This window comes from Cetorhinus maximus, chromosome 10 (genome assembly GCF_964194155.1).
Source record: "Cetorhinus maximus chromosome 10, sCetMax3.hap1.1, whole genome shotgun sequence".
Classification (NCBI taxonomy): domain Eukaryota; kingdom Metazoa; phylum Chordata; class Chondrichthyes; order Lamniformes; family Cetorhinidae; genus Cetorhinus; species Cetorhinus maximus.
Window position 1 is genome coordinate 80,371,252 of NC_135888.1, and position 20,320 is coordinate 80,391,571.

General features: G+C 43.0%; 1 protein-coding gene across 2 annotated transcripts; it reads left to right on the forward strand.

Moving 5' to 3' along the window:
• The first annotated feature begins 8,534 nt into the window (after positions 1 to 8,534).
• Positions 8,535 to 9,662, forward strand: LOC144685792 (uncharacterized). Of its 2 annotated transcripts, XM_078550672.1 has the most exons (2): positions 8,565 to 8,649; positions 8,767 to 9,662. In XM_078550672.1, the coding sequence occupies exon 2, from the start codon at positions 8,784 to 8,786 to the stop codon at positions 9,660 to 9,662; it is 879 nt and encodes a 292-aa protein (XP_078406798.1). In that variant the 5' UTR covers positions 8,565 to 8,649; positions 8,767 to 8,783. The 2 variants fall into 2 exon arrangements, with proteins under 2 accessions (XP_078406797.1, XP_078406798.1); XM_078550671.1 differs by having other exon boundaries at positions 8,535 to 9,662.
• The last annotated feature ends 10,658 nt before the right edge of the window (positions 9,663 to 20,320 follow it).

Consider the following 20,320-nt stretch of genomic DNA (forward strand, 5'->3'; position numbering starts at 1 on the left):
ATGAGGGGTCTAGGCAGAGAAGATAGAGGGAAACTGTTCCCGCTGGTGGAATGCTCGAGAACCAGGTATTTAAGGTGCTTGAAAAGAACCAACAGCCTCATGAGGAAAACTCTTTGCCGCGAGTGGTTATAATCTGGAGAGTGGAGTAGAGCTACTTTCAACTGTGGCTTTTTCTAAAGGAAATTAGATAGGTACCTGAAGAGAAAGAAATTTCAGGGCTACAGGGAAAGGACAGGGGAGGGGGAATTAGCTAAATTGCTGCTACAGAGAGTCAGCACAGGCATGAAGGGCCAAATGGCCTTCTGTGCTGTAGTCATTCTGTGATTTTAAATTCAATTAGGTCAGTTGGACAGAAGTTGCAGAAATTACCCTTTAAAAACCCATGCTGGCTTTCTCTGATCAGTTCCTATTTGTCAGGTGCTCAGTCACTCTGTGTCTATGCAACAGATTCTAGTAAATCTCCCACAGAAATTTTAAGTTAAAAGTCTATGGGTGGAATTGCCCTAGAAATTGGCAAAGTTCGACATTGGGCGGAGATATCAGTGTGTGACCCGCTGACAGCAGTGGCGGCTTTTCCGGCTGTATCGTGCGCCACTTTTTAAAAAAAATTGACAGGCACGGGTTTTATGTTGGGTCGCTGGCGGGATGGCCTCTGATTCACCTGCCCTGCCATGACCTCAGGCCTTCAGTTAACCGGTGCCATATTTAAAGGCCACCCCTGCATGGAGCTAGCATTCTTCAAGGGATAAGAAGTTGCCAGGAACCAGTGGTTGCCAAAGGGATGAGACATGCTGCCCCAGAGCTCCTCGAGCATCTACTGGGCACAGTGGAGGCCTGCCACGATGATATCTACCTCTGCTCTGGGCAAAGAACCTCATCCAGGGTTACCAATCCAGCATGGGGGGTGGTGGCAGCGTTGGTCAGTGCCAGTGCCCTCCAAAATAGGATAGCCACCCAGTTCCGAAAGAGGATGAATTATCTCCCCTGTTCCATCTTAAAAAGTGGAGATACATTGGCAATTTTCTAATGCAAGAGAAAAATTCCTGAATCAAGGAAAAAGGAATCTGCAATTTCCTTAGCAGCTTGGAGGGGAAACCTTCCGAGTCTGGAGATTTGTCAATCTTCAGTCTCATTATTTTCTTAATTGTCATTATTTTACTTATATTAAACCTAGTATGTCCCTCCCTTAGCTTGTTTTTAGTTTCATATCTCTGCTACTTTATCCCTTCCTCTACTGATCGAAGCAAAGTAATGAAGTAATTAAGTAATTAAGCTAGGGGGAGGTGGTGGCAAAGTGGTAATCCAGAGACCCAGAGTAATGTTCTGGTGACCCAGGTTCGAATCCCACCATGACAGATAGTGGAATTTCAATTCAATCAGTAAGAATCTAGAATTAAAAATCTAATGATGACCATGAAGCCATTGCCATAAAAACCCATCTGGTTCACTAATGGAAGGAAATCTGTTGTCCTCACCTAGTCTGATCTGGTCTACATATGACTCCAGGTCCACAGCAATGTGGTTGACTCTTAAATGGCCTCGCAAGCATTCAGTTGTATCAAACCATTAGAAAGTCTATAAGGAATGAAACTCTGCAAAGTCCCCCTTACTAACATCTGGGGGCTTGTGTCAAAATTTGGAGAGCTGTCTTACAGACTAGTCAAGCAAAAGCCTGACATAGTCATCCTCACGGAATCATATCTTACAGATCATGTCCCAGTCATCATCATCGCCATCCCTGGGTATGTCCTGGGTATGTAGGGAGAGAGTTGTCCTGGGAGTCGTCAACATCAACTGCAGATCCCATGAAGCCCCATAGCATCAAATCAAACATGGGAAAGGGAACCTCCTGCTGATTACCACGTACCCACACCATCCCCAGGTCCTGCAACCCCCCGCCTCCCTCGCCCCACCGATAATATTCTGGCAATAGTACTGAAGACTTGTGTTCCAGGACTTGCCACACCCCTAGGCAAGCTGTTCTATTACAGCTACAATACTGGCATTTACCCGACAATGTGGAAAATTGTCCAGGTATGCCCTATGCACAAAAAGCAGGACAAATCCAACCAGGCCAATTACCGCCCCATCAGTCTACTCTCTATCATTGGTACAGTGATGGAAGGGGTCATCAACAGTGTTATCAAGCAGCACTTGCTTAGTAATAACCTGCTCACTGATGCTCAGTTTGGGTTCCGCCAGGATCACTTGGCTCCTGAGCTCATTATAGCTTTTGTTCAAACATGGACAAAAGAGCTGAACTCCAGGGGCGAGGTGAGAGTGACTGCCCATGACATCAAGGCCACATTTGACCAAGTGTGGCATCAAGGAGCCCTAGCAAAACTGGAATCAATGGAAATCAGGGAGAAAAGTCTCTGCTGGTTAGAGTCATACTTTGCACAAAGGAAGATTGGTTGTGGTTGTTGGAGGTCAATCATCTCAGTTCCAGGATATCACTGCAGAAGTTCCTCAGGATAGTGTCCTTAGCCCAACCATCTTTAGCTGCTTCATCAATGACCTTCCTTCCATCATAAGGTCAGAAGTGGGGATGTTCACTAATGATTGCACAATGTTCAGCACCATTCGTGACTCCTCAGATACTGAAGCAGTCCATGTCCAAATACAGCAAGACCTGGACAATATCCAGGCTTGGGTTGAGAAGTGGCAAGTAATATAAGTGCCACTCAAGTGCAAGCAATGACCATCTCCAACAAGAGAAAATCTAACCATCACCCCATGACATTCAATAGGATTACCATCGCTGAATCCCCCTCTATCAACATCCTGGGGGTTACCATTGACCAGAAACTGAACTGGACTAGCCATGTAAATACTGTGGCTACAAGAGCAGGTCAGAGGCTAGGAATCCTGCAGCAAGTAACTCACCTCCTGACTCACCCAAGACTATCCACCATCTACAAAGCACAAGTCAGGAGTGTGATGCAATACTCTCCACTTGCCTGGATGAGTGCAGCTCCATCAACACTCAAGGAGCTTGACACCATCCAGGACAAAGTAGCCCGCTTGATTGGCACCCAACTCACAAACATTCACTCCCTCCACCACCAACGAACAATAGCAACAGTGTGTACCATCTGCAAGATGCACTGCAGGAATTCACCAAGGCTCCTTAGGCAGTGCTTTCCAAACCCACGACCACTACCATCTAGAAGGACAAGGGCAGCAGATACAAGGGAACACCACCACCTGGAAGTTCCTCTCCAAGTCACTCACCATCCCGACTTGGAAATATGTCGCTGTTCCTTCACTGTCGCTGGGTTGAAATCCTGGAACTCCCTCCCTAACAGCACTGTGGGTGTACCTACACCACATGGACTACAGCAGTTCAAGAAAGAAGCTCTCCACGATTTTCTCAAAGGCAATTAGGGATGGGCAATAAATGCTGTCCTAGCCAGCGATGCTCACATCCCATGAATGAATAAAAAAAACAATTGAGTAATCCCCAAGGCCTGTCCACTATCTACAATGCACAAGTCAGGAGTGTGATGGAATATTCTCCACTTGCCTGGATGAATGCAGCTCCAACAACACTCAAGCAACTCACCAGTACCCAGGGTAAAGCAGCCTGCTTAATTGGCACCTCATCCAAAGCCTTAAACATTCACTCCCTCCACCAGCCATGCACAGTGGCAGTGCTGTATACCATCTACAAGATGCACTGCAGCAACTCACCAAGCCTCCTTTGACAGCACCTTCCAAACAGGTGATCTCTACCACCTAGAAGGACAAGGGCAGCAGATGCATGGGAACACCACCACCTGGAAGTTCCCCCCCAAGCCACACACCATCCTGACTTGGAAATATATCACCGTTCCTTCACTGTCGCTGTGTCAAAACCCTGGGGCTCCCTCCCTAACAGCACTGTGGCCGTACCTATACCACATGGACTGCTGCAAGGAGACAGCTCATCAGCACCTTCTTAAGGGTAATTCGGGATGGGCAATAAATGCTGGCCTAGCCAGCGATGCCAATTCCATGAATAAATAAATTTTTAAAAAACTGACCCATAATTCAGTTTTCCCTCTCTTTACCTTGTTTAACTATCAGAGCGACATAAGCAATTTTCCAACTCAAAGTAATCATTTCCGAGTTGAGAGGATATTAGAAGATTATAATTGGGGCATCTAGAATGTTCTCACCTATTTCTTTTAAATGCCTGAGATGGAAAGCATCTGGTCCTGGGGGGTTTGTCACTCTTTAGTGCCATTAGTCTCACCATTACTGTTGCTTACCTTAATTTTGTTGATTCACTGACTCTAATTTAATATTAGTTCCCTTGGGAGGTCTGGCACACTGACCTGTTGTAAATACTAACAAAAAGTAATTACTTAACATGTCCACCATTTCCTTATCTTCATTAACAGTGTCACTATTTTCAGTTTCCAAGAGGCCCACGTTGCTTCTGACCAGGCTCTTTTTCCTCATGCAATTGCAATGTTTTTCTGTTGATCATGATATTCCATGTCTTATGATCTCCTTTGTCACCCTTTGCTGCGCCGTATCTTTCCCATTTGCTAGAATTTGTGCTTTTTTTTGGATCTTTGCATGCTTTCTCTTCTGGTTTTAGGTTGTTTCTTACCTCTTTAGTTGTAGAACCCTTTAGGTTCTGTTTCTGTACCACACTGAATTTTTTTTTGGAAAAACATACTTTATTCATAAAACACCTGAAAGAACATTACAAAACATTTCCAAATGGCCATCACAAAAAGTGCAATCATATCTAGCTTTTACACATGGATCATGAGGTGCTTCAATACAATCAATGAATATTACAGTCATTTCAATATGATCATTACAGGCAGTCAGACAGTGCAATGAGATTACAGTTATCGACATACATCATGTTGCACTCTGAGGTGCTTCAATACAATTATGATACATTTAGTATTCACTACATACATTTATTGTGAGTCGTACAGATGAGGGGGCGATACAATTTCCAGCCCCTCGGTGCACTATGGAAGAAAGGTCTTAGACAGCGACTTTCTCCCATTGCGCCTTTGCGGCGGCTACCCCAAGCTTTAGTGTGTCCCTCAGCATGTAGTCCTGGACCTTGGAATGTGCCAGTCTGCAAACTCGGTCGGGGACAACTCTTTGCACTGGAAGACCAACAAGTTTCGGGCAGACCAGATTGAGTCTTTCACCGAGTTGATGATCCTCCAGCTGCAGTTGAAGTTTGTCTCGGTGTGTGTCCCTGGGAACAGCCCATAGAGCACAGAGTCCTGTGTCGTAGCACTGCTCAGGATGAACCTTGACAAAAACCACTGCATCTCTCTCCAGACCTTCTTTGCAAAGGCAGATTCCACAAGGAGGTGAACAACGGTTTCTCCCCCACCACAGCCACCTCGAGGGCAACGTGCCGAGGGGGTGAGACTCCTGGTGTGTTGGAAGGATCTGACGGGGAGGGCCTTTCTCACCACCAGCCAAGCTACATCTTGGTGCTTGTTAGAAAGTTCTGGTGATGAGGCATTCTGTCAAATGACTTTGACAGTCTGCTCGGAGAACCATCCCACAGGATCCACCATCTCCTTTTCCCGCAGGGCCTCTAGGAAGTTACGTGCCGACCACTGCCTGATGGACTTGTGGTCAAAGGTGTTTCTCTGCATAAGCTTTTCCACCAGGGACAGGTGGTACGGCACGGTCCAACTACTTGGAGCGTTCCACGGCAGCGTGGCCAGACCCATCCTTCGCAACACCGGGGACAGGTAGAACCTCAGCACATTGATGTCAGCCTTACCTAAATCTATAATCTTAGTATCTTTTTCATGATTCTACCTTTCAAACATTACATTGAACCCTGTGGGATAAATGCTCATGCACCATTAAGACTGTTAAGTGAATCATTATTAATTCGAATACAGCCTGTCTGTCTCACTGTCACTTTGGCCAGAAACAATTGTAGTCTAAAAATGTCTAATTTTTATGAAGTGGCAATAGATGTCGTGATATTCAGGGACATTGTCATTCCAACAGAATCTCTGGGGTCAGGCAGTAGCAATAATAGTCTAATGCAGTTTGTTAGCAGCAATTGTACTGTAATCAATCAAACACAATCCTGATCTAACAGAAGTTTAAACACAAATCAATCAGTCTAATATCAGTCAGTGTTGATCTATCTCAGCACAGTACGAGGTGAGATTTCTGATAAATTCAGAATAACAGGTAGTGTCACATCAGTCAGCAATTGATGGTCAATATGTCCAGAAGAGATCAATAAAATGACTAGTTTATTTTGTCTCATTTTTATTTGAAATATATTCAGAATTAGATCATGCTTAACAGGGTTTCATTCTTTCTCCTTAAACTCCTCTCACTTCCTCCAAATAAAAGGTGTGGCTATGGGTACCCGCATGGGCCCCAGTTATGCCTGTCTCTTTATGGGGTATGTGGAACATTCCGTGTTCCAGTCCTACTCTGGCCCCCTCCCACAACTCTTTCTCCGGTACATCGATGACTGCTTTGGTGCTGCTTCATGCTCTCGTCAGGACCTGGAAAAATTAATTAATTTGGCTTCCAATTTCCACCCCTCCATCATTTTCACATGGTCCATCTCTGACACTTCCCTTCCCATCCTTGACCTCTCTGTCTCAGCTTCTGGTGATAGACTGTCCACCAATATTTATTACAAGCCCACCGACTCCCACAGCTACCTTGACTACAGATCCTCACACCCCGCTTCCTGTAAGGACTCCATCCTATTTTCTCAGTTCCTTCACCTCCGTCACCTCTGATCTGATGATGCCACTTTCAAATACAGTTCCTCTGACATGTCTTCCTTCTTCCGTAACCGAGGTTTTCCACCCATGGTGGTTGACAAGGCCCTCAACCGTGTCCGGCCCATCTCCCGCGCATCCGCCCTCACACCTTCCTCTCCCTCCCAAAACCATGATAGGGTCCCCCTTGTCCTCACTTATCACCCCACCAGCCTCCACATTCAAAGGATCATCCTCCGCATTTCCGCCAACTCCAGCATGATGCCACCACCAAACACATCTTCCCTTCACCCCCCTTGGTGGAATTCCGCAGGGATCGTTCCTTCTGGGACACCCTGGTCCACTCCTCCATCACCCCCTACACCTCAACCCCCTCCCATGGCATCTTCCCATGCAACCGTAGGAAGTGCTAAACCTGCCCCTTTACTTCCCCCCTCCTCATCATCCAAGGGCCCAAACACTCCTTTCAAGTGAAGCAACACTTCACTTGCACTTCCCTCAATTTAGTCTACTGCATTCGTTGCTCCCAATGCGGTTTCCTCTACATTGGGGAGACCAAACGCAGACTGGGTGACCGCTTTGCGGAACAGCTTCAGTCTGTCCGCAAGCATGACCCAGACCTCCCTGTCACTTGCCATTTCAACACACCACCCTGCTCTGATGCCCACATGTCTGTCCTTGGCCTGCTGCAATGTTCCAGTGAAGCTCAACGCAAACTGGAGGAACAGCACCTCATCTTCTGACTAGGCACTTTGCAGCCTTCCGGACTTAACATTGAGTTCAACAACTTCAGATCATGAACTCTCTCCTCCATCCCCACCCCCTTTCTGATCCCCCTTTTTCCAATAATTTATATTTTTTAAATATATTTTTCTTTTCCCACCTATTTCCATTATTTTTTAAATGTATTTCCATCCATTGTTTCATCTCCACCTTTTAACCTATTTTGATCCCTTCCCCCCACCCCACCCCTACTAGGGCTACCTGTTACTTGCTTGTCCTGCTTTCTACCCTTAATGTCACCATTAGTACACTTCTTAGCTAGTATCAGCACCGTTAACACCTCTTTGTCCTTTTGTCTATGACATCTTTGGTAATCTCTCCTTTGCCTCCACCTATCACTGACCCTCTACGCAGCTCTACCTGTCCCACCCCCCTCAACCAGCTTATATTTCACCTCATTTCTTATTCCCTCAGTTCTGATGAAGTCATACGGACTCGAAACGTTAACTGTGTTCCTCTCCGCAGATGCTGTCAGACCTGCTGAGTTTTTCCAGGTATTTTTGTTTTTGTTTCGGATTTCCAGCATTCGCAGTGTTTTGCTTTTATTTCATTATGTGACTTACGCTTTCTTTGTAAAATGTGATTCTCTGTACACTCTTATCGTTGTCTTTAAATGTTAACGGCATTTTGGTGTGAAATAGATAGTGCTGCGTTCATAAATTCAAGTTCTGTCGGTTGTGCTTTTCTACTCTCTTTTGACATGCTAACTAGTTGGTATATTGGTATATCCAAACTCTTGCAGCTGTATCATAGCTCATGAATGGGGTTGGTGTCGGGTAATACTTAAGTGGCTCATTTCCCTGATCATCTGGCTGTCCATTGTGGCATCATCATCAGTGTAATAATCTGAGCTGTTTAACCCCCTCCCCCTTAAGCAGTGACTGCACTGACTGTAGTTGCCTGTGCAGAGGAAGCAAATATTAATTGACAACCACCCCCGCCCCAAAGTTTGTAGAAATTCAAAATCAACGAGTGCCTTTTCTCAACGTGCTTGCATACCATTGTGTGTCCAGAAACATGATCAAAATGATGTCTAACCCCGCTGTGATCATTGACAATGGATCTGGGCTCTGCAAATCTGGAATAGTCGGTGACAGTATCCCTACATCAGTTATACCATCCATTGTGGGCTGCTCTAAATCTACAAAGGGATCACGTAATCGCAACCTAAAAGACTATTATGTCGGCAAAGCAGCCCAAGCCAGAAAAGATGTCTTGTCTTTGAAGTATCCAATTGAACGTGGCATAGTGACTTCTTGGGAGGAGATGGAGATGATCTGGAGATATATATATGGTTTTGAACTGCGTGTAAAATCCAAAGAGAGGCCAGTTTTGTTGACTGCTGCCCCATTGACTCCTTTCTTCAATAGAGAAAGAATGGCTGAAATCATGTTTGAAGGTTTTTCCGTGCCAGCTATGTTTGTTGCTATCCCAGCTACATTAGCACTTTATACATCAGGCCGCACTCGGGGCGTAGTCTTGGATAGTGGATATGGAATAACTGATGCCGTGCCCATCTATGAGGGCTACTACCTTCCAGATGCTGTACAAAGGCTTAACCTGGCAGGAAGCGATATCACTGAAAATCTTTGGAGGCTCATGTTGGAAAATGGGCACTCTTTTGCTGAAAAAATGGAGACAGAGATTGTCCAGGAAATCAAGGAAAAACTATGTTATGTTGCCCTTGATCCTAAACAGGAGGGCAAGAAACCAGCTGAAGAACTCCAACATGAGTACCAGATGCCAGATGGTACGCAGATTGTGGTCAAAAATGAACTGTTTGGAGCACCGGAGCTGCTCTTTATGCCTGAAAGTATAGGATTGAAGGAAACTGGAGTTCACAAGCTAATGTTAAGCAGCATTGCAAAATGCGAGCAACGACTGCATAAAGAACTTTTTAGCAACATGTTACTATGTGGTGGCTCGACCCTCTTCCCAGGAATGGAGGAACGTTTGCTCAAGGAGATCAAGCTGCACACACCCAGTGGAGTACAAGTCAAAATCATCGCTCCACCAGAAAGGAACTATTCTGTTTGGGTGGGAGCCTCAATTTTAACAAGTTTGGCATCCTTCAAACATATGTGGATCACTCTTAATGACTACAATGACTTTGGGCCATCTGTGGTGAACAAGAGGTGTTTTTAAAAACTGTTTGTCCCAAAGTGTGGCTATAGTGACCAAATTTTAAAATGTATGTGATCAAATACTAGTTCATAGCTCACAATGTCTTGAGTGTTGGTCAAATCAACAAAAGATTTGGAATTAATATTTCTTGCGGGTAATTCTGATTTGGTTGTATTTCTTGGCACCCTTTCTTTGTAGAAATGGGACCAGTCCTATATGGTAGTCAAAAAATTGAGCTTAAAAACTATCTGTAATAGAGTCACTAACTTGTAAAAATGAACCTGTAAATTTGTTTTGGGCTTTTTCTTCATTGTCAGGTCATATGGTTAATAATCACCATGGTTCAGGAGTCCAAAACTTTGCATGTAAGCCATTTCCTCCTCCCTTCCCCCAATCAACCTCTTATTTGGTTACAGCATGCCATTGAGTAATCTGACAGGTCTCCACTATCATTGTTCTTCGACCATGAATGGGGAAGAGTTCACTGTGTAAAACTAATAATCTTTCAGGTTTTCTCTGGACCCTGAATGCCCTAACTACTCACAGCAGAGTGTCTCAGGTTTGATCCATGCTCTGTGGTATTGGCCATTACTTAAGGTGCTAATCCTAAACAGTGGAGGAGATAGGCCAGCACATTGTTTCCACTTCTAATTACAATTTGCTGACACCTGCTGGAAAATGTACATGTGGACATAAAATACATTAGATAGGAATAGATGAGGTTTAACACTGATACTCTCCATGGCTGAAAGTGTCTGTAAATATACCACACACATATAGTATTCCTATTTGAGCATGGAACGACATTAAGTTTGAACATTCAGGGTAAAAATAGGGGACAAAATTCTGTCTATAACTTTATTAGAAGCATTTGGAGCAGCGGTTAAATTAGCTCTTTATGTTTTGAAATGTAAAAAGAGAACAGGATAAGTGAGGGGAAAGGATACTTTGGGTGTGGAATTTTCATCCTTTTATGCTCCATGTCCCTCATAATATTTCCAGCAACCTTCTCACAGAAGAGCTCCAGATTGATAGTGTCATACCCCCTAGAGATCTGATATTTCAGGGAAAGTAGAATCCCAGATTTGAGCTCAGCTGATGGCCTTGTGATTAGTCACAAGTGACTACATTCATGCTGTGATACCTTTGCAGGCCAAGAAGAGACTAGTGTATGCACATGGAGTTCAAATATGCAATTTAAACTAGTTTAATCCAGTTTTGGTTGACATACATCCATACATCATACACAAATATCCACAAGAGGGTGCTATTACATTCCTCCCTCCTTAATGAATAAGTTATACAAAGTTCAAATTCCATACAACGTTTATACATTTCTTGTTTTTCATTTATTTACAAATTCAAATTAACCACTGGTTTTCTTTTCCCTCCTTTCTTGACCCAAACTTTCAGAACTTGGGAAAGGACTTTGATCCATTTTGGCCCGAATCTGAGGAGAAATTTTCTTAAACAAAGACTGATTTTGCCTTGGACCTTCAATTGAATTTTCTACTTCATCAGACATGTCTGTCTGATTCTGACTCAGTTCTGAACTGGCTTCAGTCACAACTTGTGTTGGTACTCTACTTGTATCTACTATCCAAATTATCAGGCTCATTTGATTTTTCCCAACTCCATTCTTCTTTGTGAACCTCTGATGGTAAAACATGTTCTATAGGTACAAATCTTTAACCTTTCCACTACCAAACATCTTAACCAAATATGTGCGACCACATATTTTCATGATTCTTCCTGGTAGCCACTTCAACCACTAATAATTTCACCTTTACTTTCTAGTCCAACTTTAGACTTCTTTCGCTCACTCTACTCCTATCATGATTGTCTTTCTGCCTGGTTTGTTTATTTCTACTGACTGTACTAAATGTGGCTTCAGCAATGAAATCCTTGTTCTAGGCTGTCTTCTAAGAAACAATTCAGCTGCTGTTCTGCTGTAGCAGTGTGAGATGTGTTATGATAAACAAAAAAAAAATCACCAATTTGTGATTCAATGACAACTGACGTTTATTCCAATTTGTATCTAGCATTTGTTTAACAAGTGCATGCTTAACAATTTGTACTGTGCACTCTGCTGCTCCATTTGAAGCAGGGTGATACGGTAGAACTCTAGTGTGTTTTACCCCAATCATTCTTATGAAATTTGAAAACCCTTCTGAACAAAACTGAGGTCCATTGTCAGACACAATTTCCTCTGGGAACCCATAAGTAGCAAACAGACTATGCAAAATATCTAGAGTTTTGATAGTTGTTGTTCAATTCATTGGAAACCTCGCAATCCATTCCAAATGACTATCACAATGTTGCCTTTCAAATTCTGAAAAATCTCTGCGTAGCCTCTGCCACACTCTAATTGGCCATTTCCATGGTTGCAAAGGTGCCGATCGTAGCTTCATTTCCACAGTTTGACATATTCTGCACTGTTTCACTGTGTCTTCTATGTACTTATCTAACCCTGACCACCAAAGATAGCTTCTTGTTAGCCCCTTTGTCAAGCTTATCCCTAAGTGTTGATTATGAAGGTCACATAGCAACTGTGACCTGTACCTTTCAGGAATTACAACTCTGCCTCCTGACATAACACAACGTTTATTGACTGACAACTCATTTCTACACTTAAAAATATGGCCTGATTTCTAAATTCAGTATCTCTGTGTATATATTTGCGATATAGTTGTTCAGCCTTGCGAATCCAGGGTCCCTACGAGTTGCTCTACCAATGTCAGCTGCTGTGACTGGCAACCCATTTACATGCAAAAAGTAAGAGACATCTTTCCTGTTGGCTCTATCTTTGACAGCGATAGTAATCTAGACATTGCATCGGTATTACAACTATCTCCTGATTGTCTACTTAATGTCATGCTGATTGATAAGCAAACAAAAATCAAAGGCAATCTCTGCATTCATGCTGAGGCTGATGTGGGTATTGGAGACTTTGGGTTCAATATAGCTGTCAGTGGCTTATGATCAGTTTTGATCATGAAACTATGACCATACAAGTAATTACTCCAAAAATCAAAGACAATGCTTCACGTTCTTTTTGAGCATAATTTCGCTCACTGGCACTGAGGGCGAAAGAGGTGGGAATGTGGAGCTGAGACCACAGTCAGATCAGCAATGATCTTATTGAATAGTGGAGCAGGCTTGAGGGGCTGAATAGCCTACTCTTGCTTCTAATTCGTATCTTCGTATGTATGTTCACTAAGCCCCAAAAAAGATCTGAGCTCAGAGATATCCAAAGGGGTGGCACATTTCTTATTGCTTAAAGCTTACTCTTGGTAGGATGTAACCCATCTTTGTCTACCCTGTGACTCAAATACCCTACAGAGTTTTGAAACATTTCACATTTGTGTCCCTTTGCCTGAACTCCAAGCTTTTCCAAACATTGTAGCACCTTTTTCAGCCTGTCATCATGGGTTTGCCTGTTCAGAGCTGAAATAAGTATGTCATCCAAATAGCACATTGCTCCCTGAATTTCTTGCAAAATTTGGTTCTGCACCAGGGACAGAAGAAACACCAAATGGCAGCCTATGAAACTGAAATAGACCAATGTGCGTATTAATAGTCAAATGTGACTTAGGCTCATCGTCTAACTCAAGTTGTAGACAGGCATTTGTCAGGTCAAATTTTGAAACGCCTGGCCTCCTGACAACATTGTGAACAGATCCTCCATGTTTGGCAAAGTATCGGGTGAATTACATTCCAGTATCTGATTTACAGTTGCCTTATAATCACCACATATTCTTACATGACCATCTGACTTTGGTACTACCACTATGGGAGTAGCCCAGTTACTCTGTTCTAGATCAGAGGTAATGTTCTCAGTCTCAAGTCTTTTCTGTTCTTGCTCTACTTTCTCCCTTAGAGCATAGGGTACTGGATGAGGCCTGCAGTAAACTGGTCTGGCGTTCCTCTGAACCCATATATTGGCCTTAAATCCTTGAATCCGTTCGCTGGTTTCACTAAATACCTGAGGGTAATTGATCATCAAGTCGTTTTGCATTGTGAATTTCAATTCTACATGAAAAAGCTCATTCCAATTTAACTTAACTGCTTTTAATTAGCTTTTTTCCAAACAAGGCTGGTTTTTCACCCTTCACGACAATGTTGGGCAATTTTGTACATTGCTCCTTGTATGTGACTCGAGCCGACACACTTCTCATTATGGGTCTCAAAAGTGCATGTGAAATTTTTCAAAGCTCTATAGAGTATTTGTAATTCTATGCATGATTTATCCAGTTGATGTTGACTCAGCTTTTGATGGTATAGCAATTCAGGAATCATGCTAACTGATGCACCCATGTCCCCTCCATGTTTGCAGGAGCTCCAACCAATATTATTTCAGCCTGGATTTGCAGAGTCAGGAACTTTCACGGCTCAGTGAGTCCAACCTTTAAAAATGGTCACCCACAGGTCGGATTTTCAGTCAGGGTCGGGCTGAAATAGGAGCCGGGGCGGGTGACCCTGGAACGAGTGCAGAGACTGCAGGGTGTGGAGACGGGCTGGGTGCAAGGCCTACATCTGTGCTCTGGTACTGTTTAAATTTTTAAAAAACATAAAACATCCCTCCAGCTCTCACCCCTCAACCCCCTTCAGCCCCCCCACACACTCCTTATGCCCTATCCATGCCAACCTGTGCCAACCCATGCTGCCCTCCCACCCTGCATGACCCCTCATTCCCCATGCCAGCTTAGTGCTAATGCATGGCACCCCATATCCCCCACTCTTTGCCCTTACCCCCTCCATGTCAACTCTCTTCCTTTGACACTTCCTGGGCAGCCTTGGCATTTACTGGACAGCCTGACAGTTCCTTAACAACTTGACACTTCCTGGATAGCTTGACAATTCAAATGAGTTTGTGCTTAAAAAATGCATAATCATGTTTAATTTCAACAAGCCCTAAAGGTGACTAAACTCTCTCAAAGGGTGCCTTATCTTATGGCAAAAATCGAGGACTTGGACTACAATGCTCTGTGAATTTCTGCTAGTGCTTCAGGATCAAATGGGTGTCAACTGTCTTGCATTGACCTGATGCTATTTGACAACCATTTGCAGTGATTGCTGTTTCCTCCAGCCAGCATTTTCTCCATTTACATTCTTTCAACATGCCATAGCAAGGAGCTGTAGCACTCTGCCTTTACAAATGGACAATCGTGTGCCCAGTATTGGTCTAAACACTGGTAACAGGATTTTGTTGCACTTTTGCTACTATTAACTGCTGTCATTGGGGCCTTCTGCTCACTCAGCTGCAGCTTATTTACTTCAGCAGGTGACTGGCAGTTGTTAACTCTGACTTCTCTTGAGTCACAATCTGCCATGTCCATGGGCAATGCTTTTTGGCAAATTATGTCGACAGCTAGCTTTGGCAATGTGAGCAACTTACTGCAAATGCATTCACTTTCTAAACTGCACACAAATCTAACTCAAAGTGCTCTCTCTTGAATGGAAAGCTTTTTCAAAGCCATGGTAAACTCTCCAATGTCTTCACTGGGCAACTCTTCCAAACCAATAGCTTTCTACAATCTCCATTGGTTTGGACTGTAGTGTCGCTGAGGCTTACACAAAATATGCAACACTGGTGTGTCTTTTGGCTTAGCAGAGGCGAGCAAATTCTTGAGCGTTTCATACTCTTGTGGACCTGTTTCAGTCAAAAATATTGCCCTTTTCATTTCCCCCACTGCCTGCTTAACAGCTGGATTATCAGGAACATCGAGGATATTATTAGCAGTGAAAAACACGTCTAGCCAATCCACATTTTTTTATTCATTCATAGGACGAGGGCATTGCTGGCTAGGCCAGCATTTATTGTCCATCCCTAATTGTCTCTGAGAAGGTGGTAGTGTGTTGCTTCCTTGAACTACTGCAATCCATGTGGTGTAGGTACACCCACAGTGCTGTTCGGGAGGGCGTTCCAGGATTTTGACCCAAATACGAACTGAAAGACTCAGTCAAGACTATACTCTCCATCCAATAATAGCTTTTGATGTAGCCATCTTCAAAGGTCAGTCCATCCACATGTACAAGCAACCTTTTCTCTAAAACTGGACGTTTAAGCCTATTTCTCAGCAATAAAAACTCACCGTTCCTCTGTTGGTTTACTGGAAATTTCTCCAATCAAATTTATTCAGCTAGAGAATCCATAATTCTATCCTCATTGCCAGGCTGATAACCTTTGCAGGACAAAAAGAGACTGGTGCATGCATTTGGATTTCAAATACCCAACTGAAACTAATTTAATCTGGTTTGGTTTATATACATACATACAGAAATGGTCACACGAGGGTGCTATTACAAATACAAAAGGGAATTGACTTTAATTTCCTATTTTGGCTTGTGTACTACTGGCCTGAGTATCCTGTCAATAGTCTGTTACTGACTAGAATTTCAGAACAAAGAGGACACATCCCTTTTCATTGCACAAACCTACATGGGCTTGTCTCAGAAGCTCTGGAAATGTTGCAGGGAGTCTGACACAGGGACAGTTTTTTCTGCCTGGTAACATGATTTTGAATATGTGTGTAATAAAGTTTGTACTCTGCAATATACAGTATAATACTGTGTTAAACTACACAGTGTAATCTCTATAATACACTTCATTACAGGGTAAAATTTTTATATTATACATTGTAAACTTAATGGAGGTGTTCAAAATTATGACGGTTTTGATAGAATAGATAGAGAGAAGCTGTTTTCACTGGCAGGAGGATTGAACACATATTTAAGATAATTGGTAAAACAACCAGTAGAAAAATGAGGTTAATTGTTTTTGATGCAGTGAGTTATAATCTGGAATGCACTGTCTCATAGGGAGGTGGAAGCACTTTCAAAAGTAACATTCAAAAGGGATTGGATACATATTGAAAAGGAAAGTTGTTCAGGGCTATGGGGGAGGACTGGAACTAATCTGATAGCAATTTCAATGGACTGGCACAGGTACAATGGGCTGAACGACCTCCTCTGCTGTATGATTCAGTGAGATTTTTTGATTATCAGACACATGCAGTAGTTTTTAAATACTACAGGAAAAAGGGATTGAGATTTATGTTTGTTTCTAAGGATTTTACTTGCAATGCTGAACTTAACTCTTGTTCATTCCACATCAACTGAATCAATTACAAAGCAGGAATGGTAGTATGGCACTGGCCAAAAGCTCATGTCTCATTCCCAAAATATCAAGGACTAAATGACACACAACATGATGGATTTACTAACAACTACTTTATTTAAGTGCTTCTATGCAGTCAAGGATAACACAATCATCAGTGTGGTCATAAACAGAACAATAACTTGCTTTTTGGACTACGCTGGTTGAGTTAACATTGATGATAAACATCATTAATGTTGGAGTTTCTCCTAAATATATACAAATCTATCTGACAAGCTAAAATTAAATTGAAAGTTGCCAATATCCAATTTTCCTAAGAGTTGCTATATCATTACTTGGTGACAGACTTCTACTTGAATCTATCATTTATGGATATTTCCAATGCTTCATTAATCCTATAATACCAGGTTTGCTACAGCTTTTCCTGCAATTACAATAATACAGATTCAGGCCCAGTAAGAAGTTTGTTGGATACAGTGTCAAGTGAGCAACCTTAAGTATCCAAGACTTGGCTGGCTATGAAATGTCATATCTCTGTAAGTGACAATGACCAGCTAATAATCATCAGTGGGTGATGATCTATTTCACAAGTGGGTTATGCTTATGGCAGGTATGGCTGTATGCTAATGTTACATAACACTGAAAATTGAAAATGAATGCATTTCAATTTTGATGAGCACTTCCATAGTTCTTTGTAGGTCAAGAATATCATCTGCTATGTAAAAATAGTAAGGAAAAACATTAATTTATAAAACACTTTGTCACATTCTTAGACTGTCTCAAAACATTTCACAATTAAATGAGGTACTTTAGCAGTGCAGTCATCATTGTTACACAGGTTCCACAAGCATCCAATGAGGTGATAACCCGTAAATCTGTTTTTGGTGGTACAGATACCAAATATCAGGGTAAGTGGGCAGTTCTGCAGTCACTTCGTAATGAAGTGGTTCACTGAGCCCACATCCCTAATGGGCACCAGTAGGGTGACAGCCCGGTCCTAAAGCTAGTGTATCAGATGACATGGCCTTGGTTGGTTCAGAATGTGAATGCCATTATTAAAGACTGCCTCACATATATCCAGTATGTTCCCGGGCACAGAGGTAAAAAACATCCTCTAGTCATATCCTAGCATCTGTAGCCCACGGAGAAATGTTCATATTAATTACATAGACCCTAATATGTCTTCATCATAAGTGACTGTTTTTCCAAATGGAGCCAAGTAGAAATCATCAGAAATTATAAATTGGTTCAACATAAAAAGTGCTAAATATGATGGAATAAAGACCACTTTATGAAGGATGAATGTTGGTCAAGATACCAAGAGTGCTCCTTCCTCTTCTTTGAATAAACTAAAGCCCTTTAGACATGTTGCCAGACTTGTGCAGATGTTTTATTTCCTTGCATTATTTGTATGTGACTCTGTGTTGAAAATTGTTGTTACTTATAGTAGGTCATCACTTGTATGAATTGGTGCCAATCTTACACCAAGAATTACCTACCAATCAAAATGATATCTTCAGACAAAAGCAAATCTCGCATCTGTTATACAAGAACACAAGAGATAGGAGCAGGAGTAGACCACATGGCCCATCGATCATGGCTGATCCTTGGTTTCAACTCCATTTTCCTGCCTGCTTCCCATATCTCTTCACTCCATGAAAGACCAAAAATCTGTCTGTCCCAGTCTTAAATGTATTCAATGATGGAGCATCCACAACCCTCTGGGCTAGAGAATTCCAAAGATTCACAACCCTTTGAGTGAAGTAATTTCTCCTCATCTCCGTCCTAAATGATTGGCCCCTGACCCTGAGACTGTGCTCCCGTGTTTTAGATTCCCCAACCAGCGGAAATAATCTCTCAGCATCTACCCTATCAAGCCCCTTCAGAATCTTGTATGTTTTAATGAGATTGCCTCTCATTCTTCTAAACTCCAGAGAATATAAGCCCAATGTACTCAGCCTCTCATCATAGGACAACCCACTCACCCCAGGGACCAATTTAGTGAACCTGTGCTGTATCGCCTCCAATGCAAATATATCCTTTCTTAAATGTGAGACCAAAAGTGCACACTGTACTCCAGATGTGATTTCACTAAAACCCTGTACAACTGCAGCAAGACTTCTTTATTCCTGTAGTCTGACTCCCTTGCAATAAATGCCAACATGCCATTTGCCTTCCTAATAGCTCATTGTACCTGCATTCTAACTTTCTGCGTTTCTTGTATGAGCACACCTAAGTTTCTCTGAACATCAACACTTACAAGTTTCACACCTTAAAAAGATATTCTGCTTTTCTATTCTTATCAACAAAGTGAATAACTTCACACTTCCCCACATTAGACTCCATCTGCCATCTTGTTGCCCACTCACTTAAGCTGTCTATATCTCTATGCAACTCTGTGTCCTCCCCACAGGTTACCTTTCCACTTAGCTTTGTATCATCAGCAAACTTAGATGCATTACTCCCTGTCTCTTCATCTAAGTCATTAATACAGATTTTAAATAGCTGAGGCCCCAGCACTAATCCTTGCAGCATTCCACTATGTCTTGCTGCAATTGTATAGAGCCTCAGTGAGACTGCAGCTGGAGTATTGTGTACAGTTTATCTCCTTATCTAAGGAAGGATACACTTGCCACAGAGGGAGTGCAATGGAGTTTCACCAGACTAATCGCTGAGATGGTGGGATTGTCTTATGAGGAGAGATTGGGTAGAGTGTGCCAGTATTCTTTAAAGTTTCGAAGAATGAGAGGTGATCTCAATGTCTGGGATTTTCTCTGAAATGCGCATAGTCTGTTAGAGGGCGGGAAAAACAGCGTTCCACCCACCAGTCGCAATGGCAGTTTTTGCGGTGAATCGTCCGCAGCACAGCTGATTAATTATTCATCCACGAGGAACAGGCTGTTTTGCTGGTGGGCAGCATCTGATTCGCCCGCCCACCGTGACCTTAGCGCTCCCTAACTCCCTAATATTTAAATGACGCCCCTGCACAGCATTCACACTCTCTGCTGCAGCTACAGTGAAAATGTGGCTCCCGAAGGCAGGAAGTATGCTGCGCCCAAATTCAGTGACGCCTCACTGGAGTGCCTGTTGAACACAGTCAAGGCCCACCGCAGTGTCCACTGCACCTGCTGTGGCCGCAGGTCTTCCACCAAGGTGACTGATCTGGCTTTGGAGGTGGTCGCAGCAGTGGTCAGTGCAAACGCCCTGCAGAAGAGGTCAGCCACCCAGTGCAGGAAGGGGATGAATGATCTTATCCGTTCCACCAAGGTAAGTCAACCATCTCATCATTCTCAACTCACACACTCTCAAGCCCGTCACACATTCACAAGGATCTCACTCATTGCCACCTCACGGGACATCACCACTCAGTCTCACACACCCTCACATCTCCATCTGGCCTCATCTCCTCTGGAGCTTGCATCCTAATCCTGTCCAGGCATTCTTATCATCTGCCCTCACGTGCATCTTGCTCACACTCTCTCCACCTGGCTTCATGCAGGACAAGCTGGGTCACAATAAGAAGGAGAGGTCCCAGACTGGGGGTGGAGTTCCCGAGATC

Coding starts and splice junctions, on each gene's coding strand:
- LOC144685792 (XM_078550671.1), top strand. CDS start 8,535: ATGATCAAAATGATGTCTAACCCCGCTGTGATCATTGACAATGGATCT.